This window comes from Rhinolophus sinicus, chromosome 18, assembly GCF_057876585.1.
Source record: "Rhinolophus sinicus isolate RSI-liver-muscle chromosome 18, RSI-T2T, whole genome shotgun sequence".
Lineage (NCBI taxonomy): Eukaryota > Metazoa > Chordata > Mammalia > Chiroptera > Rhinolophidae > Rhinolophus > Rhinolophus sinicus.
The window spans coordinates 41145677-41173556 of record NC_142518.1 but is presented as its reverse complement, the minus strand read 5'-3'; the positions used below and the strand labels follow the sequence as shown (position 1 = coordinate 41173556).

Genomic DNA, 27880 nt, shown 5'->3' with positions numbered 1-27880 from the left:
AAGGGATGCAGAAGAAACTAATAAAAGTGGTTACATATGGGGATGGCCTAATGGGGCTGATGGCAGGGACGGGACAGATATATATTGAAGCTTTTCAGTATACATCTTTTTATGTTGTTTGATTTTTGAACTATGTGAATGGATTACCTACTCAAAATGTTGAATTTTTATTAAAAACCAATTTTAACAAATACAAAAAATAGAAGAAGAAATATCAATATATTATTTTATGCTGCTAATAGTCTTTCTAGACTCCTTCCCCTGCATACAGTGGCTTAACATTTTCGCTGTGACGTTTGTCTATAGTCGAATATAATATTTCCATGCCACTGACTGCAGCATTCGACTTCACCCTACAAGCTCAGTGTTCCAGAAAGGAAGTTTAGGAAAGCAGATATACATTTTTCTGTATTTTTGTGTTTTTCAAGAATGAATAGCAATAGGAAATTTTTATACTTTAAAGTAATCATTTATTTTAATAAAATGTAGCACCTTAACTGTATTTACTTAAAAACATAAATACTGTAATTATTTTCTGTGGATTTTTGACACATTTTGGAGAACAAACTTGAAATCAATTAATGCAGTGAAAAAGGTTAAGGAAACCTTTCAGCCACTGCAGGCTTGACTTGTGCAAACTCTCCATTTCCTATTGCCAATCATCCCCTCAGATATCCTTGAACTTCATATTTTGTGCTTTGTTCCGTAGACTCATCTACACTTGGACTTTAGCCTGAGATTCTGTTTCTTTACATCCCTCAGGTGTGACTACCTTGAGATTTATCTCTGACATCCCCATGAAGTGACTCTGTCCCAGAATACTAAAAGGGGAGGAAGAGGGTGGGTCATAAGCGCTCATGCCCTGGGCCAGGATGGCTCCAGAGACCAAGGGATAGACCCAAACAGTGTGGCAAAAGAGAGCTGGAGGAGAGTAGGACACAGATATGAGGAGCCCACATTTATGAAAGAAGTCTTTTATGAAGTGCAGACGACTTCCATGGGAGACACTTTTTCCCCTCACCCTTCCAGAGCCCCTGGGCTGGGAGGAGGGAGCTGTTAAGTTTATCCAGCTGGGTCACATGGGTTCTAGGCCCCACCTCTGCCCAGCCACCAAAATAGATTCCAGATAGGTTAGAAGAGGTAAAGGAAAAAATAATCAAACCATGAGAAACAAGAAGTAAACGCTGAGGAAGTTTTATCCTCTGGATACAGAAGTGAAGTGAAAATTGATGGAAGAAATCACAAAGGAAAAGCTTGAGAGATTTGTCTACATAAACATGTAAATCTTGAGGACTCAAAAAGATTGCTAACAGATTAGAAGAGGACAACCAACAGGTTTCTCCCTGGGTTGGTGTCAAGTTAGCTGTAGGCCTGTAGCCGCTCAGCTGAGTCCTGTCCTCAGACATGGAGAGGCTGGGATATCCCTAGGGATCTTTTGAGGGGTATGGTCCAAGCTCTCAGCTGAGTTCCTCGCACCTCTTGACACCATCCTTTATCAGATATATGTTTTGCAAATGTTTTCTCTGAGTCTACAGTGTGCCTTAGCAGTGCTTTTCTAAGAGAAGGTTTTTCTTTTTTATTAAGTCCAATTTATAGTTTTTATTTTTCCTATTATGGTTCATGCTTTTTGTGTCCTAAGAAATCTTTGCCTAACTCAAGGTCACAAAGGTTTTCTCCTCTGGTTTCTTCTAATTGGTTTATAATTTTAGATTTGACATTTAGTTCTGTGGTCCATTTTGAGTGTGTGTGTGTCTGTGTGTGTCTGCATGTATGGTGCAAAATATGTATTGAGGTTCCTTTTCTTGCTTATGGATATCTAATCAGTCCAGTGCTGTTTGTTAAAGAGACTACCCTTTCTCCATTGAATTGCCTTGGTACCTTTATATGTGGGTCTATTCCTCATGCCTTTTGTTTGACAGGCTCTGCCAGACCACGAGGATGAGATCCCGGAGACAGTGCGGACTGTACAGCTCATTAAAGATCTGGCTAGGGAGATCCGCCTGGTGGAAGTAAGAAGCATGGGAGCAGGGGAGGCGTTTGGGAAGGGCTCAAGGCTCAAGTGGAAGGTCAGGCTTCTGTAGTTGTCATAAGAGCTGAGGGGAAGAGTTGGGAAGACCCCACCAAGCACCCTATTCATTGATTCATTTATTCATTCATTCAAATAATTATATTATGTGCCTTGGTATGCCATACATTGGGCTAAGTGCTTTGGATGCACAATACAATGCCTTCCCACAAAGAACTCACAGTCTAGTAGAGGACCCTGAGCCAAGTGAACCTGTCTGAGCCTCGGTTTCCTCATCTCTGAAGGGGGGATAAGTATACCTAGTCAGGGAGTGTTAAAAGAATTAAATAAGGTAATACAGGTTGAGCATTAAGTATAGTGCTTTGCACACAGTAGGTGCTCAATGAATTCTGACGGTGGGTCATGGTGGTGGTGGATGGTGGAGGTCATAGTAGTTGTTGTTACTAATACTTTGACTCAGTCTCTGCATTCTACAAAGTGACAGTTCTCCTCGGGTTGAAGATGAATACAAAGCCATGTTTCAACAGGTGGCATATACCGCGAGGCAGTAAGGTGTAGTGGTAAGAGACTCAGAGAAACTTGGGTTCTAGTTCCTGCTCTGTCACTTGCAAGCCTTTCAGAGCCTCAGTATCCTTATCTGTAAAGTGGGGATCACTCCACATTTTGAGAGTTTTGTTAGGATCAAGAGCTAATATATATATAGAGCCCCTAGCACAGTGCCTGGCAGAGTAAGTGCTTGATAAATGAGAGCCATTGTTACTAATAGATTTTGCAGCAAAGACAGAACTCACTGTGGGCTGGTGAAGTAGCAGAGGCACCAGAGGAGAACTGGACTTGAGGAAGTTTAAACTTTCCTTTAGCTCAGAAGCTGTAACGTTCGATTTGGCTGGCATTCAGGATATAAGCACTAAATCCGTGTTGAAGCGTGGTCAGAATGAGCTACTGGGAAGTTGGGCTTCTAGCCTCACTGCTGGCGGCATGTTTCACTGCCTACAGCACAGCTTACATTGTCCACCTCCTGCCTCATTTTCCTCCACTCCCATCTGTCAGAATTCTTCAGGTAGTTAAAAGGTCTATCCCTTTTCTAGCTCTCCCCACTTAAACCAATTTTGTATACACAGAACTTTGGGCTGGTTGGAAGAGGACTTAGAGATGGATCATACCTGGTCAAATACCTGGCTTTCAAATATTTTAAAGAAATAGAATCCTTTCTTTCAAATGAGATTTTACATGGAAGTCCAGTATATACAGACAACCAATCAAAGTATAGCTACTATGAATAAGATGAAGGCAAGAGGCTTAGAGTTCCACTTGTTCCTCTTGTTTGCCTTCCACCTCCCTCCAGTCCCCAGTACTCCTCCCAAGAAGCTCAAAGGAGCCGCAGAGCATCTTTGAAAACCACCTTTCCAGTCTAATCTTGCAATTTTACAACTGAGCAAACAGAGCTGGAGAGTGTCAGATCACTTCCCTGAGGCCACAGAAGTAGCTAGTAGCAGAATTAGGACTAGAACCTCTGTCCTTCTCTCAAATCCTGCAGTCCTTAGAGTTGGAACCACACAGTTTAGTACTGAATTATTTTCTGTCTCATGTCAACTGTTCCTGGAGTCTTTTCTCTCCAGTTTTGACAGTAAGCTGGGCTTTTCCTCTGCTCGTCTTCTTACTCGTCAGTGGCTGGGTAAAGAAATGCCACCCGGTAAATTCTTGATGACTCATTGTGCAAAAACTAGGGTGTGCATATGTGGAGCATCTGTAAGCCACTTCCATGGCAGTACCACCAGTGCCATAAACAGACCTCTGCTCTTAGCAAAGCAAAGAGAGAACCCTTGAGTAAAGCTCTAACCCCCTCATGTGCTAACACTCTTGTAGGATATCTTCCAACAGAACGTTGGGAAGACGAGCAATATCTTTGGGCTGCAGAGGATCTTCCCATCTGGCTCCATTCCCTTAACCAGGCCAGCCCATTCCACTTCAGTATCCATGTCCAGGCTGTCACTGCCCTCCAAAAGTGGTTCAAAGAAGAAAGGCCTGAAGTCCAAGGAATTCTTCAAGAAGGCAGAGCGAAAGGGCAAGGAGAGCTCAGCCTTGGGGCCTGCTGGCCAATTGAGCTATAATCTCATGGACATATACAATCACCAGGCACTGAAGACAGGCTCTTCCCAGAAAGCAAAGGTGGGTGCTGGCCCATGGGTTCAGCTCAACCCTTTTGGGTCCCTTGGAAGAGCAGGGTATCAAAAGAACAGACTGTCCTGTTCTCCCACCTCCCTTAGGGCCCCTGGTGTTTGGCTACCAGTCCCACTCATTTAACATGCATTTATTGAGACCTTGTCTATGCTGGGCACTGTGATAGGTGCTGTAGATGTAACCCCCAAGAGGCTGAAGGCTAGTGAGAGAGAGAGGCATAAACACAAATGAGTGCAATGAAGTGTTGTGGATACCACAATCAAAGGGTGTGTGTGGGTCCCTGAGACACAGGGGGGATGATTCTGTCTGGGTAGGGGCAGTCGTCAGGAGCTCTTCTCAGAAAACATGATACGAGCTAAATCTTGAAATGCTGGGGTGCGGATGACATTTGAGAACATGTTTCATGAGTGTCAAGTTGGAGTCTTGAACAGGTTCTTGAAAAAAGCCCTCCTCCAGGGCTCCATCTTGCTTCAAGATTGTGGTGCTGTCCAAAGGCATGTGAAGCTGCTCCCCACTCTTTTTCGGGAACATGTTTTATAAGATTGATAGGTTCTCCCTGAGCCAGCCATACATTCTCAGTCTCCTTCTATGATCATTTGGGGGTGGGGGTGTGGGACAGTGTAGCAGAAGACCCTGGTTCAGGTGGTTTTGACAGTGAACTCAGCCAGTGAAACCGGAGGGAACTGGCCATCCTGATTCACATGGGAGTCCCAGACCGATGACAACTGAGCCTCCTCCTTCTGCAGCTCAACATTGCTGGTACCTGCTTGAATGACTCAGATGATGACTCGCCAGACTTGGACCTTGATGGGAATGAGGGCCCGCTGGCCCTACTCATGTCTAATGGCAGGTGAGGTTGGGAGAAGTAGCACAGAGATACTGGGACTGTCAGTGGCAACATGCCACTAACACAGGGCATGGGATTGGGACCTGTAACTGGAACACGGGTGTGGGAGGGACTCTACTTGGGAAAATACCCATATATTATCCGATATCATTGCTTAGTTCAGAGAACCATGGTAATGTTTGACGATGGGTAGGGCGAGAGGTCTGGAATCTAATTGGCCATCCTGAGAAAAATCTTGCATAAGTTCTAGAAATTTCAGCAAGTCAGTGTGTCAGAACCACTGGCAGGTATAAGAAGTAGTATAGCATACTGGTTAAGTGCATTAGTTTTTAATATACCTGTTGCAATTCAATTTTTAGGAATTTATTTTGCAGAAATATTTGCACAGGTGTGTAGAGAGAAATGTTTGGTGTTCACTGCATCATTGTTTAGAATAGTAATTGGAAACATGTTCATTAATAAGTGTTTCATCAATACATTATGGTACATCTATAGAATAGAACACCATGCAGCTGTTGAAATAAATGAGTTTAACATCTTTTGACATGGGGAGATATCCAAGATATATTCTTTTAAAAAAAAACACAAATTTATTCTCTCACTGTTCTGCAAGCTACAAGTTCAAAATCAGGCTGTTGGCCAAGATGTATTCTTAAGTGAAAACATCAGTTTATAAAATAATATATAGGAATAGTTCCATTTTAATGTTTAAAAACTGCTTGTATGCACATGTATGCTTGTGTAGAAAAGCAACATACAGACTTTTCCCTTTAATTTAACTTTTTAAAAGAGGTTTCAAATTTAATTTTTACAGTTTAAAATTCAAAAAGTATGAAAGAATGCATAGTGAAAAATTTTGCTCCCACTCCTTCCAGAGATATTTATACACGTTCACGCAAATAAATATATTTGTTACATATTTGATACTTGTCACACCAAACTTGTAACAGTAATTATCTCTGGAAAGTAGGATAGGGGAGGAAGGAGAGGAAATTTTCACTTCAGTAGCATTTGAATTTTATGCAATCAATGAGCATGTATTACTTTTCTTAAAATAATTTTTTTATATTTCTTAGACTCTTTATTTTTTTTATTAGTTTCAGATGTACAAAGCAACGTAATAGGTAGACATTTAAACCCCTCATAAAATGATAACCCACCCCACAAGTTACTACCCCTCTGACATGTTATATAGCTGTTACAATACCATCGAGAAACTTCCCTGTGTTGTACTCCACATCCTGTGACTATATATATACCTATATGTTTAGTTATAGTGACATTCAATATTATTATTCAGGTGTACAGCGCATTGGTCAGGCATCTACACAGTCTATGACGTGATCCCCCTGATAAGTCCAGTGCCCATCTGGCACCTTACATCATCTTTACAACATTGTTGATTATATTCCCCATATGTATTAACTACCAATTCATATTTCTCAATACCTTCACCTTTTTCACTCTGCCCCTAACCCCACTCCCATCGATCACCCTGATAGATCTAGTACCTATCTGGCACCACACCTAGTTATTACAATATTATTGACTATATTCCTTATGCTGTACCCTACATCCCCATGACCACTGTATAACAAACAATTTGTGCTTCTCAATCCCTTCCCATTTCACCCATCCTTAACCCCTCTCCTATCTTAAAGAAGTCCCTCTAAGATTCCTTCTAATACTGGTTTGGTGGTGATGAACTCCTTCACCTTGTTCTTGTCTGGGAAGCTCCTTATGTCCTTCAATTCTAAATGACAGCCTTGCTGGGTAGAGCAATCTTGTTTGTTTGTCATTGCTTTTCATCATGTGGAATATTTCCTGCCGCTTTCTTCTTGCCTGCAAAGTTTCTGATGAGAAATCAGCTGACAGTCTTATGGGGGGGGTCCCTTGTAGGTAACTAACTGCTTTTCTCTTGCTGCTTTTAAGATTCTCTTCTTGTCTTTAACCTTTGGCATTTTAATTATGATGTGTTGTGATGTTGGCCTCTTTGGGTTCATCTTGTTTGGGACTCTCTGTTCTTCCTGGGCCTATATGTCTATTTTCCTTCACCAAGTTAGGGAAGATTTCTGTCATTATTTCTTCAAATAGGTTTTCAATTCCTTGCTCTCTCTCTTCTCCCTCTAGTACCCCTATAATGCGAATGTTGGTACGCTTGATAATTGTCCTGAAGGCCCCTTAAACTCTCCTCAATTTTTTGGATTCTTTTTTCTTTGTTGTTCTGGTTGGGCGTTTTCTGCTACCTTATCTTCTACATTTCTGGTTGGATCCTCTGCTTCATCTAATCTGCTGTTGATTCCCTGTAATATATTCTTCGTTTCCACTTTTGTATCCTTTATTTCTGATTGTTTCTTTTTTATGGTTTCTATCTCCATTTTTATGATTTCTGTCTCTCTGTTGAAGTTCTCCTGAGATCATTGAGCATTCTCATAACCAGTGTTTGGAACTCTGTGTCTGATAGATTACTTATTTCCGTTTTGCTGAGTTCTTTTTCTGCAGCTTTCTTGTGTTCTTTTATTTGGAGCATGTTTCTTTGTGTCCCCATTTTGGCTACCTCCCTGTGTTTATTTCTGTGTATTAGGTAGGGCTGCTATATTTTCCGTTCTTAATAGTATGGCCTTATGTAGTTGTAGTAGGTGTGCTGTGGGGTTCAGTGGCGCAATCTTTCTGGTCACCTGAGCCACGCGCTCCAGTTGTGTCCCTGGTGTGGGCTGTGTGTACCCTCTTCTTATAGTTGAGCCTTGGTTGATAATTGCACCTCAATGTGAGGGACTGACCCTAGGGCTCACTTGTGAGGACTGGCCTTGACTACAGTGGAAGAGTTGTTGTGTAGGGGCTGACCCTACTGAGCAGGATCTGCCTCAGCAGGACTCTGGTGCCAGCCTAATCCACCCCTTGGGTGTGTTGTACTTGCAGGTGGCTGGGTGATGCTCCAGCTTGTTTTGAAGCTGGCCACCGGGGGCGCCAGCCCCAGGACCACCTTGGAGGGGATCTGCTGTAGGTCTACCTCAGCCATAGTCCGTGCCCCACCCAGGGTTGCCTAGCGGGAGCCAGAAAGAAATCTGCAGATGGCTGCCACCCGTGGTTTGCTTGGAAGTGCCTTGAGAGGCCAAGCCATGAACCAAGGCTGGCTGCCGCTAGTGCCAGCTTAGGGCTGCTTAGCCAGAGGTACAGGACACGCTCAATCCAGAAGCTGCTTGTCTGGGTTCTGCTAACCTTTGAGAGTCTAGGAAGGTCTGCAGCTTGAGCCAAGACAGGCGGTCTGCTCGAAAAAGCCACTGAAAGAAGCCTTGGTGTGCCTGAAAGTTGGGCGGGGTCAGGTTTCAAATCGCAAGGGTGTGGCTGACGAACTGCTGAGACTCAGATGTGGCGGCCACCTGTGTTCCATAGGCAGGGAAGGGGGAGGGCTCAAAAAAGAAACAATGGCCTTCACCAGCTCCCCCATCCAGGAGAAAGCCACCTCTCCAGCCCCTGTCCCAAACCAGATAACTCAGTTCCCCACCACATGTCCCTGCGGCCTCTCCAGCTGCTGCCCCAGTGCTGGAGCTCAGAGCGAGTGATTCCGTTGGAGGGTTAAGTCCACGCGTGGTCCCTTTAAGAGGAGCGCCTGTGAGTGCAGCTTTACTCAGTCTCAGTCACAATCTCTGCTGGTTTTCACAACCAGAAATTATGGGACATCTCTCCCCAGCAGTGGAACCCTGGGGTGGTGTGGGGCTGGGATCTCTCGCTCCTCTAGGGACCCCTATAGCTGAAATACTCCTCCTGATCTTTAATGGTCACACTTGGTTGTGGGACCAGCCCATTCCGCATCTCTGACCTTCCTACCAGTCTAGAGGTGGCTTCTGCATGTCCTTAGTTGAGAGGCTTTAGTTCAGCTTGATTTTAGGTGATTCTCAATAATGGTTGTTTTGTAGATTAGTTGTAATTTTGATGTGGTTGTGAGAGCAGGTAAACACAGTGTTTATCTACTGTGCCATCTTGGTTGTCTCTCCTTTAAAATAATTTTTAATAAAGCATTTTCTAAAAGCATAAGATAAAAGCTGTTCCCAACAAACAGCATGGGCTTGGGAATCAGACAATCCTGAGTATGAATCCCAGCTCTGACATGTATTCATGTGTGACCACGGTAAGTTAATTAACCTGTGTGTGCCTCAGTGTCCTCATTATATCTGTTCTATAGATAAAGCTTAACCTGGGGTTGTTGGCGGACTAAATGAGCTAATGTATGTAAAGTGCTTATCATAGTGCCTGCCACATAGTAAATGCTTAATTAATGGTAGCTCGTAAATATAATGCTGAAGTTGAAGATGAAAGATGATAGTGGTAGTGGTGATGATGGCATGGCTATGGTCAGAAGCTGAGTGGGTCATCAGAAGCCCTGAAACACGTAGGAAGGCAGAAGATAGTAAGAGTTATCATCTGAACATTCAGAACATCAGACAGGAGCAGTCAAGAGCCAAGTACAGAGTATGAACAGTGTGGGAATACAAATGACAAGGATACCTTAATAGCCTTTTTGTAGGAAAAGATTGTCTTCAGATCCTAAAGAGGGGAGTAGTAGGTCCACTGGGCTGGGAAATAAGGGAAAAGGAAGTGTGAGAGTAGGGCAGATTCTGAAAGCAGCAGAGCTGTTCTTGGGATTTGAGAACCTGGTTACTAAAGAATAAGATTAGAGAGACTGTTGAGCATTGCCTTTGTCCAGAACCCGTGGTTAGGCTCTGGGGAAAAGAAAATTGAGAGTCCTAAGCGTCCCTCCTGTAATGGCTATTGAGGACACGAGATATTTTCCCCTTCCCCACCAGTCTTTACTGTGCTGCTTCTATTACCTCCTGCAGCTGCCAGAGGCAGCTGTTAAGTGAACCTAGAGAGTCAAGGTATAGAAATATTTACAGACCAGATGATCTTATATCTGGGCTTTTCTCCAAAACAATCCAGTGTTCTACAGGGACTGAGGTGTAGATGAAACAAGATTGGCTGTGTGTTGATAATTGCTGGAACTTAACTGGGTGATAGGTACACAGGAATTTGTTATACTTTTATATTTTGTATATGTTTGACATTTTTCGTAATTAGAAGTTAATAAAAGATCAGGGTATAAATAGGTACCATTTCCAGAGCACCTGCTCTGTATCAGATTCTATCTTAGCTATTTATATACTTTATTTAGTTCTCTTAACAACCCTAAAGGTCAGTGTTAATATCTCTATTTTACCAATTTGGAAACTGAGTCCCCAATAACTTAAAGATTAGCTACCATTGGGCACTAGCCATGTATAAATCTCTGCATTAGCTCATTTAATCCTCCCAACAATTCTATGAGGTAGAGAACAGGCCAATTTAAGGACAACTAATTCACTGAAAGCTAGTTCACCAGATTACTATTTGCTGAATGTATCAAGTGTTCTGATTTACCAAAAACTTGTTTCCTTTTAACTATAAGTTTTATTTTAGCAGTTTGTACTGGTTAATATTGTTCACCATGTATAACACCATGTAAAAACTCAAAAGCTACTTTTGAGTTTTTTCCCATACTTTATATATTTTTAACAGCTTTTTTGAGGTAAATTTACATACCGTACAATTCACCTGTTTTAAGTGTACTTGTAAATGACTTTTAATAAATTTAAAGAATGTGCGACCATCACCACAATCCAATTTTAGGACATTTCAATCACCCAAAAAGATCCCGTATACCTACTTATAGTCAGTCCTGGTTCCCTTCCCCAGGCCCAAGCAACCAGTAATCTATCTACTTTCTGTTTATATAGATTTGCCTATTCTAGACATTTCATATAAATGGAGTCATAAAATATGTGGTCTTTTGAGTCTGGCTTCTTTGAGATTCATCCATGAGGTAGTATGTATTATTAATTGGTTCTTTTTATTGCTGAATAGTATTCCATTGTATGGATATACCACATTTTGTTTATCTTTTCACTAGTTGATGTTCATTTGGATTGATTCCACTTTTCGGCAGTTATGAATAGTGGTGCTATGAGCATTGACATACAAGTTTTTGGGTGGACATATGATTTCATTTCTCACTTAGAAGTGAAATTTGGGTCATATGGTTACTCTCTGTTTAACTTTTTAAAAAACTGCCAAAATTTATTCCAAAGTATCTGTACCATTTTACATTCCCACCAGCGATAAAGAATTTCTACAGATACTGGTTAACACTTGTTATTGTCTTTTTGATTACAGCCATTCTGATGGATGTACAGTGGTTTTAATTTGCGTTTCCCTAATGACTAACAATGTTGAGCATTTTCTCGGGTGCTTATTGATTGGCCATTTGTATATCATCACCTTTATAGAAATGTCTATTCAAATATTTTGCTCATTTTTTTTTCAGTTGGCTTGTTTGTAGTATTATAGAGTTCTGAGAGTTATTTAAGTATTCTGGATACAAATCTTTTTCCAGAGAAATGACTTGCAAATATTTATTCCTAGTCTGTGGCTTGTCTTTTCATTTTCTTAATGGTGTCTTTTGAAGCACAGATGTTCTGAATTATACCAAATCCCAGGTCACAAAGATGTTTTCCTGTATTTTCTTCTAGAAGTGTTATAGTTTTAGCTTTTACCTTTAGACCTATGATCAATTTTGAGGGTTTTTTTTTTTTTGTGTGTGTGTATGATGTGAGGTAATAATCCACATTTCTTGGTATGTGATATACAGTTATTTCAGCACCGTTTGTTGAAAAAAATCATCCTTTACCCACTGAATTGCCTTGGCACCTTTGTCAGAAATCAATTGACCATAAATTTAAGGATTTAGTTCCAGAGTTTCAGCACAGTTCCATTGATGTATATCTATGGATATCTTTATGCCAATATCACACTACCTTGATTATTGTAGCTTTCTAGTAAATTTCACAATGCAATAGTGTAAGTCCTCCAACTTTGTTCTTTTTCAAAATTGTTTTGGCCATGTTAAGTCCTTTGTATGCCCATATGCATTTTAGTATCAGCTTATTAATTTCTACAAAAACGGTAACTGGATTTTGATGGGGATTGCATTTAATTTGTAGATGAATTTGGAGAGAATTGCCACCATAACAATATTGAGCATGACTGTTTTTATGTTCTCCTTCTCTTTCTCTCTAGTTCCAAGAGGGTAAAGACCTTATCCAAGTCTCGGCGAGCCAAGATCACGAAGAAGGCAGACAAGGCTAGGCTGGTGGCAGAACAGGTGATGGAGGATGAATTTGGCTTGGATTCAGATGATGAACTGCAGATTGACGAGAGACTGGGAAAGGAAAAGGCGACCTTGATCATAAGACCAAGTGTGTACCTGTTTTCTCTTTCCTGCTTTGCTCATTTCACATTTGTTTTTGGTCCCCTTGATAGGCTCCAGACCTCAGGCCTGAGCTTGTTGACTTTCTATGTTTTTTTTTCTGTTTTTCTGCTTTTGTTCTCTCAACCTGACCCCACGCTAATGACTGCCTCACCTCATTAAGCTCCAACTCCCCCCCCCCGCAGACACTTGCCTCCCTTCACCCCAGTTGTTTTCCTCATTCTATTTAGCACCCATGACCTGTTTGGGGCCATTGTCACATATAGCCCTTGACCTCACACAGATGCCATCTTCCCTCCACTGAGCTCCAGCATAGCATGTTGGCTGTGGGGACGACTCCTCATTCTGCCCAGACTCTAATCTCCCAAGCTGTATGGCTGCCTCTGCCTGGACAGACACCCTCCTTGCCCTGCTCAGGGCTCTGACACCAAGCTTGGGGCTATTGACACTTATCCCTCAATGCTCAATGTCCTATTTGACTCATCTGGGCACAAATACCCTGCCAGGCTGCTCCTGCTGCCAACCCCACTCCCTCTGCATATGCCCTCTTTACCCCATTTGGGCTCAGTACCTGGATTCCTCATCACCCTACTTAGACTCCAACACCCCACACCTGGCTGCCAGTGTCACCACACCTACCCCCACTCCACAGAAGTACTGCTAACCCTGCTCTGATGCCCCCTACCAACCCCCACATCTGACTTTCTGATTTACCAGCTCTGTAGGCCTCCATGTAACCTTTGCTCTAGAGATTTTTTATAAACTAATTCCTAAGCTCCCTAAATGAGTTTGTCTGTTGTCATTACTTTGAGGAAAATTATAGTCTTATTGTCTTTCTCCTGAGTGTTTGGCTCAGATGCTAATCTTAGCTTCATGATAAGTGCATTCCATTGTTTTCTAGAATTTCCCCGAAAGCTGCCCCGTGCAAAGCCTTGCTCTGACCCCAACAGAGTTCGTGAACCAGGAGAAGTTGAATTTGACATTGAGGTAAGAGCCTGTCCTTCCTGAGTCTAGTCTTCTGCTCATTCTGGTTATAGAGACAGAATACAGATTGTCATTCTAGTTGGGGGAAAATAAGATATCCTATGCATTCAATTCCTCAGGTATTTATTAAGTGAAAGATTGCATACTAAGTGCTGCTGAGCATATTAATGGAGGATTATAATTTAGTTTAAATATTTTTAAAATCCTTTAATACAGAGTAGAATAAAAGGTAGTGTGATGTAGCAGAAAGAGTATCTGATTTGAAATATCCAATTGTGGTCTTATACCAGTTGTTTAACTTCACTGAGCTTTAGTTTCCTTATTTGTAAAATGGGAATTATAATACTTTTATTAATTTATTTTTTTAATTAAAGTTTATTGGGTTGACAATTGTTTGCCAAGTTACATATGTTTCAGGTGTACAGTTCTGTAATACATCATCTATCTATCACATTGTGTGTTCACCACCCAGAGTCAGTTCTCCTTCCATCACCATATATTTGATCCCCCTTACCCTCATCTACCACCTCCCTGCCCCCTTATCCTCTGGTAATCACTAAACTATTGTCTGCATCTATGAGTTTTTGTTTCTTCATTTGTTTGTCTTCTTCCTTTGTTGTTTGCATTTTTATATACCACATATCAGTAAAATCATATGGTTCTCTGCCTTTTCTGTCTGACTTATTTCACTTAGCATTATATTCTCAAGATCCATCCATGTTGTCACAAATGTTCCTATATCATCTTTTCTTACCGCCGAATAGTGTTCCATTGTGTATATATACCACAACTTCTTTATCCATTCATCTATCGAAGGACATTTTGGTTGTTTCCATGTCTTGGCCACCGTAAACAAAGCTGCAATGAACATTGCAGCACACGTGTCTTTATCTCTAAATGTTTTCAGATTCTTTGGGTAGATACCCAGGAGAGAGATTGCTGGGTCATACGGCAATTCTATTCATAATTTTTTGAGGAACCTCCACACTGCCTTCCATAACGGCTGCACCAGTCTGCATTCCCACCAACAGTGGATAAGGGTTCCTTTTTCTCCACAGCCTCTCCAACATTTGTTATTATTTGTCTTGTTGATGATAGCCATTCGAGGGAGTTATAATACTTAACTCACAAAGATGCTGTGGAGAATAAGATGAAAGAATGAATATTCTGCATAATATTTGGAATATACTTGGTGCTCAGAGGATATTAGTATCAGGAGTGAGGCTGTCAACCCTGTTTTGGGGCCTTACCAGACCAATCCTGGGCAGCTGAGGTGATACCTTCTTTCCCCAACAGGAGGACTACACAACAGATGAGGACATGGTAGAAGGTGTTGAAGGCAAGCTTGGGAAAGGGAGTGGAGCTGGTGGAATTCTTGATCTGCTCAAGGCCAGCAGGCAGGTGGGGGGACCTGACTATGCTGCCCTCACGTGAGTAATGGCTTTGTTCTGCCCTTTCCAGGCGATCAAACAGCACCCCCCCACCCCAAAGGGCTGGGTCAGCCAATCAGCAGATATTTATCGAATCATTTAAAGGGACAAAGAATTAGCCAGGGCATTTGAGCTGAAAGAATAAAGTAGACATACAATCTGTCCTAAAGGACTTAATATCTGACAGAGAGAAGCTGTACAGACATCAGGGGGAATCAGTTTTGGGTTCTTTGGAAGTTGGAAGAGGGGCTGGAAGAGGCATGGAAGGAGAACTGGACCTTGTTGAAAAAAGGAAAAAGTGCAGCATGAATGAACTGGGAGGGAGAACGCCCATCTTTTTGCCATCTTGTCTGCTGTCTGGAGAAACTTGAGGCAAGATGGACTGGCCTTTTCATGAAAACAGACACTATTTGAATCCTTTAGTTTGGTTTCTGGTTTTTCACCTGGGATGGCTCTCTCCTCCTTCCTCCCACCCTGACCCCTCCTCCCTGACTATTCTGATGACTGATTTCCCCTGACGTCTAGAGAAACTCCTTCAGCATATCCCTTCTGTCTCTTGCAGCGAGGCCCCTGCCTCTCCCAGCACTCAGGAGGCCATCCAGGGCATGCTGTGCATGGCCAACCTGCAGTCCTCGTCATCCTCCCCTGCTACCTCCAGCTTGCAGGCCTGGTGGACCGGGGCGCAGGACCGAAGCAGTGGGAGCTCCAGCAGTGGGCTGGGCACAGTGTCTGGCAGTCCGGCTTCCCAGCGCACCCCAGGGAAGCGGCCCATCAAGCGGCCAGCATACTGGAAAACTGAGAGCGAAGAGGAGGAGGAGAATGCCAGTCTGGATGAACAGGACAGCTTGGGAGCATGCTTCAAGGATGCAGAGTATAGTAAGGCAGCTGAGCATTCGGGTCCATGCCAGAAGGGCTCCCCTGGCCCCAGTGTCAATCCTAATCCCAATCCAGGAAAGCCTGCCGTGAACAATGGCTTGGCCTTCGGATGAATACTTGATTTTTCTGAGCTCTGTTTTCTTAATCTGTAAAATGGGGATCTCTCACAGGTTGATGTAAGAGTTAGAGATAATGCTTGTACGGAGCACCTGGCAGTGTCTTGCTCATGGGTGGCCTTCAAAAATTGGTAGCTATTATAATTAGTTATCATTCACTTTTAGCTTTGTCCCACCTTCACTACTGGTGACTGTTTTCCCTCTTGCCTATTTTACTTCCATCACCTGTATCATTTGTGTTCTGTGCCATTCATTTCATTCCTTGCAAAGGTATATAATGACCTGATGGGTTTTTTTGCATGTAAGAGATGGCTCGTTTTTTTAAGCTAAGATTTATTGGGTACTACAGTGTATAAAGCACTTTTTTTGTATAGTACAGCTGACTTTAATGTGGGCTTTTGTTTTAATATTATTTTGAAAAATTAATCCTATTGACCAAAAATTAGAACTAGACAGAGAGAGCAAAAATTCCCTTTGACTAATACTCTTCCCCCTCTCAGGAAGATTACCCAAAGGTAACCTTTGTTATCAGTTTGATGTATACCTTTCATTTTCGTGTGTTTACACCCGTATGTAGAAAAATAGATAGAGGTATAGTTTTCTATAGTGTGTGTGGTTCTACAGCTTGCTTGGATATCTTTCAACATCAGTTCCTAGAAATCTGCCTCATCAATACATTGAGATCTGCCTGCTGCGTAGTAGTCTATAGCATAGATATACCTTCATATGTTTAACCATTCCCTACTGATTAACTTTTAGTTCGTTTCTAATTTTTTAGTGTCACTAACAATGCTGTAATGAAAACTCTCATAAATAACCCTTTGTGCCCATGTGCCACCTAATATTTCTTTAGGGTAGCTGGATCTGCTGGGGTGAAGGGTATATACAAAATAAATGTTAGTAGTGCCAAATTCCCCTCTAAAAGGGCAAGCGCATGAGCAGTGTATGAGAAATATCGTTTCCCCATACCCTTACCAGCAGTGGATGCTCTCAGTCAGCCTTTTTAATTTTTGCCAGTCCAACTGTAAAAAAGTGGTGTCTCACTTTGTTTTATGTTTATTGGATTGAATTATCTATTCAATCTTTCACCCATTTTTCTATTAGGATATTTGGTTTTGTTACTGATTTGTAGATATTCTTTATATATTCTACATTTGTTGGAGTGTTTTTAATACATTCTAGAAATGATTTTTGAGGTTTTTTTTTTAAAGATTTTTTTTAAAAAAATTATATTAATTATTATTAAAATATAACTGACATAAAATATTATATTAGTTTCAGGTGCAAACCATAGTTAATTCAACATTTAAAAAACCCAAACATTTATATACCTAAGGAACTGATAACCATGATAAGTCCAGCAACCATCTCACATCATACCATGCTATCACAATATTATTGACTATATGCCACATGCTGTACTTTACATCCCCATGACCTATTTGATTTATACCTGGAAATTTGAACCCTTTATTCACCTTCACACACGCCCCACGCCTTTTAAAACATTTTCAATTACAGTTGACATTCAGTGTTATTTTATCTTAGTTTCAGGTGTACACTGTAGTGGTGAGATATTTATATAATTTACAGAGTGATCCCCTGACTAGTCTGGTACTAAACTTGCATTATACATAGCTATTATATTATTGATTATATTCCCTATGCTGTACTTTATACCCCATAATTATTTCGTAACTACCAACTTGTACTTCTTCATCCCTTCACCTTGTTCACCCTGCTCCCCCAACCTCCCTGCCATCTGGCAACCATCAACAAGTTCCCTGCATCTATGAATCTGTTTCTGTTTTGTTTGTTCACTTATTTTGTCCTTTAGATTCCACATATAAGTGAGATCATGCGGTATTTGTCTTTCTCTGTCTGACTTATTTCACTTAGCATAATACCTTTTAGGTCCATCCATGTTGTTGCAAATGGTAAAATTTCCATTTTTTTATGGCTGAGTAATATTCTATCGTATATATGTACCAGTTTCTTTATCCAGTTGTCTACTGATCTTGCCTACTGTAAATAATGCTGCAATGAATATAAGGGTGCATATATCTCTTCAAATTCGTGTTTTGGATTTCTTCAGATAAATACTCAGAAGTGGAATTGCTGAGTTATATGGTAGTTCTATATTTCAGTTCTTTTTTTTTTCTTTTTTTAAAATTTATTGGGGTGACAATTGTTAGTAAAATTACATAGATTTCAGGTGTACAATTCTGTGTTACATCATCTATAAATCCCACTGTGTGTTCACCACCCAGAGTCAGTTCTCCTTCCATCACCATATATTTAATCCCCCTTACCCTCATCTCCCATGCCCACCCCCCTTACCCTCTGGTAACCACTAAACTATTGTCTGTGTCTATGAGTTTTTGTTTCTCATTTGTTTGTCTTGTTCTTTTGTTGTTTTCGGTTTATATATCACATATCAGTGAAATCGTATGGTTCTCTGCTTTTTCTGTATGACTTATTTTGCTCAGCATTATACTCTCAAGATCCATCCATGTTGTCACAAATGTTCCTATATCATCTTTTCTTACCGCCGAATAGTATTCCATTGTGTATATATACCACAACTTCTTTATCCATTCATCTATCGAAGGACATTTTGGTTGTTTCCATGTCTTGGCCACTGTAAACAAAGCTGCAGTGAACATTGGAGCACACGTGTCTTTATGTATAAATGTTTTCAGATTTTTTGGGTAGATACCCAGGAGAGGGATTGCTGGGTCATATGGCAATTCTATTCGTAATTTTTTGAGGAACCTCCACACTGCCTTCCATAGTGGCTGCACCAGTCTGCATTCCCACCAACAGTGCATGAGGGTTCCTTTTTCTCCACAGCCTCTTCAACACTTGTTACTATTTGTCTTGTTGATGATAGCCATTCTTACTGGTGTGAGGTGATATCTCATTGTGGTTTTGATTTGCATTTCTCTGATGATTAGTGATGTTGGGCATTTTTTCGTGTCTATTTGCCATTTGTATGTCCTCCTTGGAGAAATGTCTCTGCAGGTCGTCTGCCCATTTTTCAATTGGGTTGTTTGTTTTTTTGTTGTTGAGTTTCATGAGTTCCTTGTATATTTTGGATATTAGCCCCTTATCGGAGGCACTGTTTGCAAAAATCTTCTGTTTAGATTTTTCAGTGCTTCATGGTTCAGCCTTGGAAGGCTATATGTTTCTAAGAACTTGTCCATTTCTTCTAGGTTATTGAATTTGGTGGCATATCGTCCTTCATATTACTCTTGGATGATCCTTTGTATTTCTGTGGTGTCCCTGATAACTTCCCCTTTTTCATTTCTGATTTTGTTAATTAGTGTCTTCTCTCTTTTTATCTTAGTGAGTCTAGCCAAGGGTTTGTCAATTTTGTTAATCTTTTCAAAGAACCAGCTCTTTGTCACATTAATTTTTTTCTATTGTCTTTTTGTTCTCTATTTCATTTAGTTCTGCTCTGATTGTTGTTATTTCCTTTCTTCTGTTGACCTTGGGTTTCACTTGTTCTTCTTTTTCTAGTTCTTTAAGGTGTAACATGAGGTTACTTATTGGGGATTTTTCTTGTTTCTTGAGATAGGCCTGTAATGAGATAAATTTCCCTCTTAAAACTGTTTTTGTTGCATCCCAAAAACTTTGGTAGGACGTATTTTCATTATCATTTCTTTCTATGTATCTTTTGATCTCTCCTAATTTCTTCTTTGACCCAGTCGTTCTCTAAAAGTATGTTGTTTAATCTCCATGTATTTGTGTTTTTTCCTGCTTGCTTTTTGCAGTTGCTATCCAATTTCAAAGCCTTGTGATCAGAGAATATGCTTGGTATGATTTCAATCTTAAATTTGCTGAGGCTGATTTTATGTCCCAATCTATAGTCTATCCTTGAGAATGTTCCATGTATACTAGAAAAGACTGTATAGTCTGATGTTTTAGGATGAAGTGCTCTATATATGTCAATTATGTCCATTTCATCTAATGTGTCATTTAGGGCTGCTATTTCGTTATTTACTTTCTGTTTGGATGATCTATCCATTGCTGTCAATGATTTATTTAAGTCCCCTAGTATAATTGTGTTTTGGTCAATTTCTCCCTTTAGTTCTGTTAGTAGTTGCTTGGTATATTTCGGTGCTCCCTGATTGGGGGCATAAATATTGATGACTGTTATGTCTTCTTGTTGTATAGTCCCCTTTACTATTATGAAATGTCCATCTTTGTCTCTTGTTATCTTTTTCACCCTGAAATCTGTTTCATCTGATATCATTATGGCTACACCTGATTTTCTCTGGATACCATTTGCTTGGAGTGTCAATTTCTGCCCTTTCACTTTGAGTCTATGCTTGTCCTTGTAGCTGAGATGTGTGTCTTGGAGACAGCATATGGTTGGGTTTAGTTTTTTGATTCAGTCTGCTACTCTGTGCCTTTTTATTGGTGAGTTCAGTCCATTTACATTTAGGGTGATTATTGATATGTGAGGATTTCCTGTCATTCTATCTTTAGTTTTCTGGTAAGACTGTGTCTCCATTGTTACTTTGCCTTTTTTTTGTTGTCTATTATTTCTGTGTGGTGGTATTCTATGATGTTTCCCTCTGTTTCTTCTTTTATTACGGTATGTCTTTCCGTTCTGGCTTTTTTTTTGAGTTGTTACCCTTAAGTTTATGTAAAAGAAAGTTTGATATCTAGAGTATTCCGTTTTCTTCAGCACGCTTACTTGCTCCATTGCCATATTCCGGTTCATGCCTTTACTCTCCCGCTTTTTGTGTTTTGGTTTCCACAACAAATAGTCCCTGTTGATGTTGGCCGAATTTCCTCCTTTAGTATTTCTTGTAGTGCTGGTCGTGTGTTAGAAAATTCCCTCATCTTCTGTATGTCTGGAAAGGTGTTTATTCCTCCTTCATATCTAAAGGATATCTTTGCTGGATATATTATTCTTGGCTCATAATTTCTTTGTTTCAATAGTTTGAATATTGGGTACCATTCCCTCCTGGCTTGTAAAGTTTCTGCTGAAAAATCTGATGATGAATCTCATGGGCTTTTCTTTGTAAGTTACCATCTTCTTTTCCCTGGGTGCCTTGAGGTTTCTTTCTTTGTCATTGATTTTAGACAGCTTCAATAAAATGTGCCTTGGAGAAGGACTGTTGGGATTGAGGTAATTAGGTGTTCTATTTGCTTCTTGGATTCGAGGAGCTAGTTCTGTCTACAAGTTTGGGAAGTTCTCTTCGACAATTTGTTTGAATATATTCTCTGTTCCCTTCTTTCTTCTCCTTCTGGTATGCCCATTATTCTTATATTGCTCTTTCTGATGGAGTCAGAAAGTTCTTGTAGAGTTCTTTCATTTCTTTAAAGTCTCAAGTGTCTTTCTTCTTCCATCCTTGTCATTTCCAAGTTTCTATCTTTGATGTCACTGATTCTTTCTTCCATCTGGTCAACTCTACTACCTAAGCTGGCTATTTATTTCATTCTTAATTTCTTCTGTTGAGTTCTTAATCTCCAGAAATTCTATTTGACTCTTTTTTAAAATTTCAATCTCTTTCGTAAAATGCTCATGTTGTTCTTTGATTTTGTTTCTGAGTTCATTAAACTGCCTTTCTATGTTTTCTTGCATCTCGTTGAGTTTTTTCAGAACTACAATCTTGAATTCTCTGTCATTTAAGTCACGTATTTCCGTATCTTTAACTTCATTTTCTGGAGACTTTTCACTTTCTCTCTGAGCTGTCTTGTTGCCTTGGTTATTCATGGCAATTACTGATTTATTATTTGTCTTCCTAGACACCTACAGGAGTGGCTTCTACAACAGGTTGATAGGAAGAGGTCTTTCTTTTGTTTTTAGTACTTGTTGTTAGAATGTTTTATTTTCTCTCCGACTGCAGCCTTTTTTTCTCTCTTTCATGGTAGTGCTATGTTTTCTCTGCACTATTCCAGCTTCTCACACAATGGGGGGATTCCCTGGGAGACAGGCTTCTCCTCTGTTAATCGTTCGCATGGGTCACAGGACGCAGCGTCCGTGTGGGTATGCAGAGAGCTTTTGAAGTTCCAAAGCTCTTCCTGCACCAGATGCAGAGCCCATTTGTTTCAGCAGTTTTGTTTACTCCTGCAGGGATCCGCCGAGATAGGTGGGGACAGCGGTGGGGTGAGTTGTGAGAGGTGGCCCAGAGTGATGGCTGCGACCACCACCACAGCCGGTCCTGCTTCCACAGCTCCCTCCCCTTTACTGGAACTAGTTGGGCTGTGAATCTGTGTGTGTGGTCCACAGTTCTCAGAACTGCAAATATTCTGTTATTTTGATCTGACACTGCTACTGTTCCACTTCTAGCACCGGGCAGCTGGGGTTGGGGCGAGCTCTGGGAGGGTAGGGAGGGGGCGGCTAGTCTCAGTGCCTAAGGCTTCCATTCTCTGCTCAGCAGTGAGGGCTCAAACCAACGTTTTCAGTCTTCTTCCCTCAGTCTTATCTCTGAGGTCTCTGCCGTGAGTGTTGGGTTCAGCTGTGTTATATGCTGTCCCCTCAGCCCTGTGGGCCACAAGTGGAGCCCTAGTAGTCCAAGTTCTTCCGTCTCCCGCAGCTGCGGTAGTTCCGGGATGCAGCGAGCTCAGAGCACTGATCTAGGTCTGCGTCCTGTGCCCACCCGACTCCGTCTCCACACTTCTCCCTTCCCTCCACCTCTGCTCCCGCGATTTGCCCACCTTTAGGTGAATTCAGTAGTGGCCCTCTTCATCTTGCCTGTCTGCTGTGCAGGGAGTTCTTTGTGGAGTTATTATTGTTCGATTAGTTGTAAATTCCAGGGGAGCCTCACAGAGGCTCACCTCACGCCGCCATTTTGATGATGTCTGTGGATGTCATTTCTTGAAGAACCTCCATACTGTTTTCCATAGTGGCTGCACCAATTTGCAATCCCACCAACAGTGCATGAGGGCTCCCTTTTTTCCACGTCTTCACCAACACTTCTTTGTTGATTTGTTGTCACTGTGGTTTTAATTTGCATTTCTGTGATGATTAAGTGATATTGAGCATCTTTTTTTTAAACGTATGAATAAATCTTTATTTATTTATTTGTTTTTTAAATATTTTATTGGGGAAGGGGAACAGGACTTTATTGGGGAATTGTGTGTACTTTCCAGGACTTTTTTCCAAGTCACGTTGTTATCCTTTCAGTCTTAGTTGTGGAGGGTGCCGTTCAGCTTCAAGTTGTTGTCCTTTCAGTCTTAGTTGTGGAGGGCGCAGCTGAGCTCCAGGTCCAGTTGCCGTTGCTAGTTGCAGGGGTACAGCCCACCATCCCTTGCGGGAGTCAAACCGGCAACCTTGTGGTTGAGAGGACACAGTCCAACCAACTGAGCCATCCGGGGGCTCAGCGGCAGTTCAGCTCAAGGTGCCGTGTTCAATCTTAGTTGCAGGGGGCGGAGCCCACCAGCCCCTGTGGGAGTCGAGGAATTGAACTGGCAACCTGTGGTTGAGAGCCCACTGGCCCATGTGGGAATCGAACTGACAGCCCTCGGTTAGGAGCATGGAGCTCTAACTGCCTGAGCCACCAGACCGGCCCCAATATTGAGCATCTTTTAAGATGTCTGTTGGCCATCTGTATGTCCTTTTCAGAGAATTGTCTGTTCAGGTCCTCTACACATTTTTAAATCAGAATTTTAGATTTTTTCATGTTAAGTTCCCTGAGTTCTTTATACATTTTGGATATTAACCCCTTATTGTCTGTATCATTGGCAAATATTTTCTGCAATTCGTTAGGTTGTCGTTTTCATTTTGTTGATGGTTTTCTTTGCTGTGCAAGAACTTTTTAGTTTGATGTGGTCCCATTTGTTTATTTTTTTGTTTTGTTTCCCTTGCCCAAGGAGATCAGAAAGTATATTACTAAGAGCAATATCAGAGAGTTTACTGCCTCCTTTGTTTTCCTCCAGGAGTTTTATGGTTTCAGGTCTTACATTGAATTCTTTAATCCATTTTGAGTTTATTCTTGAATATGGAGTAAGAAGGTCCAGTTTCATTTTTTGCATGTATCTGTGCAGTTTTCCCAGCACCATTTATTGAATAGACCATCTTTACTCCATTGTATATTCTTGCCTCCTTTGTCATACTGTTTTCCCCCGAAAATAAGACCTAGCCAGACAATCAGCTTTAATGTGTCTTTTGGAACAAAAATTAATATAAGACCCAGTCTTACATTATATTACATGAGAACTGGTATTACATTACATTATATTATATTATATTATATTATATTATATTATATTATATTATATTATATTATATTTATTATATTATGTTTATATTATAAGACCCAAGCTTATATTATAGTAAAATAAGACCAGGTCTTATATTAATTTTTGCTCCAAACACGCATTAGAGCTGATTGTCCAGCTAGGTCTTATTTTTGAGGAAACACGGTAGATTGCATGACCAAATAGGTGTGGGTTTATTTCTGGGCTCTCTATTCTGTTCCATAGATCTGTGTCTGTTTTTATGTCAGTACCATGCTGTTTTGATTGTTATAGCCTTGTAGTATATTTTGATATCGGGTATTGTGATACCTCCAACTTTGTTCTTCTTTCTCAAGATTGCTGTGGCTATTGGGGTCTTTTGTGGTTCCACATAAGTTTTAGGATTATTTGTGCTAGTTCTGTGAAAAATGGCATTGGTATTTTAAGAGGGATTACGTTGAATCTATAGATTGCTTTGGGTAGTATGGACATTTTAACAATGTTAATTCATTGTATTACCATGAGCTGTCTATATGCTTCTATTTACTTTATGGTCTTCAATTTTTTCCTTCAATTCCTTATAATTTTCCAATAGAAGTCTTTGTCCCCTTTGGTTACATTTATTCCAAGGTATTTTTTTTTTTTTTGATGCAATTGTAAATGGGATTGTTTTCTTAATTTCTCTTTCTGATAGTTCATTATTGGTGTATAGAAATGCAATTGATTTCTGAATATTTTGTATCCTACTACTTAATTCATTAATCAGTTCTGATAGTTTTTTGGTGGAATCTTTGGTATTCTTTCTATATAGTATCATGTCAGCTGCAGATAATGGCAGTTTTACTTAAGGAAGTTCACTTCTTATTTTGCTGAGAGTTTTTTTTTTTTTTTTTTATGAATGAGTGTTGCACTCTGTCCAGTGTTTTTGTTCCATCAATGAATATGGTCATATGTTTTTTTCTATAGACTGTTAATATGGTAGATTACATTGATTGATTTTCAAATATCAAACCAGACTTGAAATCACAGGATAGACTTTATTGGATTATGGTGTATTATTCTTTTTATGTTACAGGACTTAATTTACTAGTAGTGTTTCACTTAGGATTTTTGTGTCTATGTTCATGAGAGATACTGTTCTGTAATTTTCCTGTACTCTTGTCTTTTATTTTAGTATCAGCGTAATGCTGGCCTCAAAGAATGCATTGAAAACTGTTCCTTTCTCTCCTGTTTTCTGGAAGAGATTATGTAGAATTATAGTGTGTGTGTGTTTAAATATTTAGTAGGATTTGTGAGCAAAATCACCTGGGTCTAGAGATTTCTTTTTCAGGTTTCCCTGTGGATTTTTTTTAGTAGATATAGGATTATTCAGGTTATGTATTTCATCTTGAGTGAATTTTGATAGTTTATGTAATTGAAGGAACTGGTCCATTTCAGCTAACTTGTGGAATTTATGGGCCCAGAGTTATCTTAGTATTCCCCTATTATCCCTTTAATGTCTATGAGGTCTTTAGTGATATCTTCGTTTTCATTCTTGAAATTAGTAATTTGTGTCTTTTTTTTCCCTTTGTCATTCTTGCTGGCATTTTATCATTTTAATTAATCTGTTCAAAGAACCGGGATTTCATTTCATTTAAAATTTGTTAAGATTTGTTTTATTACTCAAGGTTAAGTCTGTCTTGAAAATTTTGCACTGTGAACTTGGGAAGAATGTGTGTTCTATAAATTTCAATTATATCAAGTTGATTGATGGTGACATTCTGTAACCTTGCTGATTTTGTGTCTACTTGTTTTATCAGTTACTGAAAGGTGTGTTGCACTCTCCAAGCATGATTAGGGATTTGTCTATTTCCCCTTTAAATTCCATAAGTTTTTGCTTCATATAGATGGAAGCTTTGCTGTTAGGTGCATCCACATTTAAGATTGTTGTTTTGAGCTTGGCCCCATACCCTCCACCCTGGGCAGCTGGGCTCTGTGTCTGCAGACTTCCCACCACCCCTCATGCCTAGGTCATGCCCAGTGTGTGTGCATTGGCCTGGGCCCTGGGAGCACCCAGGTGGCAGCCAGCTTTGTGGTGGGTGAGGGGCCAGGCTGGGTCAGCGCCAGGCAGCAGAGCTGCGTGGTGGGAGTATTAACAGAAGTTTCTTATCCTAGAAACCTCTCTACCTTAATTGGTAGTTTGAGTGATGAAGAGGTGGCTGATAGTGTCAAAGCTTTTCTCCTTGACCTTGCCAGGAGAATCAAAGATTTCATCTGGGGAATTCGTACCATCTCAAAACTAGATGCTCGAATTCAGCAAAAGAGAGAGCAGCATCGAAGAAGGGCAAGTAGTGTCCTAGTGCAGAGGACAGCCCAGAGGATAGAGAGGAAGCAAGAGAGTGAGCCAGGTATTGTTAGTAGAGCATTCCAGTGCTGTGCTTGGAATGGTGGAGTATTCTGGTTCGGTCTCCTCTTGTTTTATGGATTGTTTATTCCTGTGCTTCAGTCAGTAACTGCCTAAATTATTGGTGATCTGTCACAACATGGAGAGGTTTGGTTGTGGCTAGAATTCTTCCTCACATCAGTTTTCAGTGCTTTTTGGGTGCTCTCCCTGTTTGTGCTTAGCAAAGTTGTGAATGACATTTGGTTTCAAGATATTGCTGATCTGGCATTCGAGGTATCAGGGAGGAAGCCTCACCCATTGCCTAGTGTCAGCAAAATCATTGCTGACATGTTCTTCAGCCTTCTTCTGCAGGCTCTTCCTCGTCCGGGGATGTTTGTGAATCTCTTTCCCATCCATCTTGTTGGTCCACTGGTGAGTCTCCTGCATATGTCCCTTCTCTACTCACTATACTGCTTTGAACACCGTTGGTTTAATAAAGGAATTGAAATGCACCAATGGTTGTCAGAGAGGAATTGGCCTTACTACTTCGGATTCGGTTTGCCTTTGGCTCTCCTCACAGCAATGCAGTCCTTATACATTATCAGTGGCTGCCTCCTCTCTATCCTCTTTTCTTTATTCATTATCAGCGCCAATGAGGCAAAGACCCCTGGCAAAGCATCCCTTTTCCAGTTGCTCCTCTTCTCCTTGTGGTCTTCTTAAGCAACAGAGTCTTCCACAAGACTGTCTACCTGCAGTCCGCCCTGAGTAGCTCAACCTCTACAGAGAAGTTCCCTTCACTGAACCTGTCTCATGCGAAACTGAAGGCTGCTGCAGGCCACTGAATCACCTGCCACCCAGAGGGGATGAATGGGATTGGAAGGAAGCTGAACAGCTCTTTTGTTGTCACCTCTCCCACCAGGGAAAGCAGGACCCATGCTGCCAACGGTCCTCTGCATAGTCCCTTCTCTCTGAGTAACTGACCATTTTGTCTCTGGTGAACATAAGGCACAATCTCCCTGACACTAATGTGTGGATTTTTAACACCCGTGAGTCTGAAAGGAGCACATGTCTTTCTGCAGCTCTTTTCTAGCATTTACCAGCCCCTGTGTCTGAACTGATTTGAATACTTTTTCTCCCTGTGCACTTTACCCTCCTACCTCCCCTTCCTGCCTTCCACCACCCTTAGATGAATGGATTTTGCAATTCGAGCTGTTGTATTTTGTGGACCTATTGTTTTTTGTTGTTTTTCTGTTTTCATATATTGGATGTGGGAGGTAAAGGAGTATCTCAGTTGCTTCTGGTCACTCCTTTTACAGCCATCACTGTTTTGTTTCTCTTAACTCAGGTTAGATTTTGGTCTCTTGCTCCACTGCAGAAAACAAGCCTGAAAGAGATGGAACAGGAGGAAATACTTCACAGCCAGATCTGCTGGGTTTTCAGGAGTCATTTTTCTTCCCCTTGAAGGAGGGGAAAAAAAAGCTTTTTCCACTGTTATATTTAAAGTTCCCCAACTACAGGGAGGTACCAATTTTGGATAACTGCCACTGCAACAGAGAATACTC

At 40.9% G+C, this 27880-nt stretch overlaps 1 protein-coding gene and 1 pseudogene across 3 annotated transcripts in view; both read left to right on the top strand.

Annotated features, from left to right (window-relative positions):
• Positions 1-27880, top strand: part of PHF8 (PHD finger protein 8) — a 118179-nt gene that overhangs the window by 51789 nt on the left and 38510 nt on the right. The window contains exons 12-18 of one of the 3 annotated variants that reach the window (XM_019710846.3): positions 1920-2009; positions 3893-4195; positions 4954-5057; positions 12165-12343; positions 13256-13341; positions 14635-14735; positions 15331-15644. In XM_019710846.3, coding sequence (XP_019566405.2) covers positions 1920-2009; positions 3893-4195; positions 4954-5057; positions 12165-12343; positions 13256-13341; positions 14635-14735; positions 15331-15644 — 1177 coding nt within the window. Of the gene's footprint in view, positions 1-1919; positions 2010-3892; positions 4196-4953; positions 5058-12164; positions 12344-13255; positions 13342-14634; positions 14769-15330; positions 15645-27880 lie in introns of all 3 variants that reach the window. The other 2 variants (XM_019710845.3, XM_019710847.3) reach the window with 2 other exon arrangements.
• On the top strand, positions 21736-27524 carry LOC109434108 (etoposide-induced protein 2.4 homolog pseudogene; annotated as a pseudogene).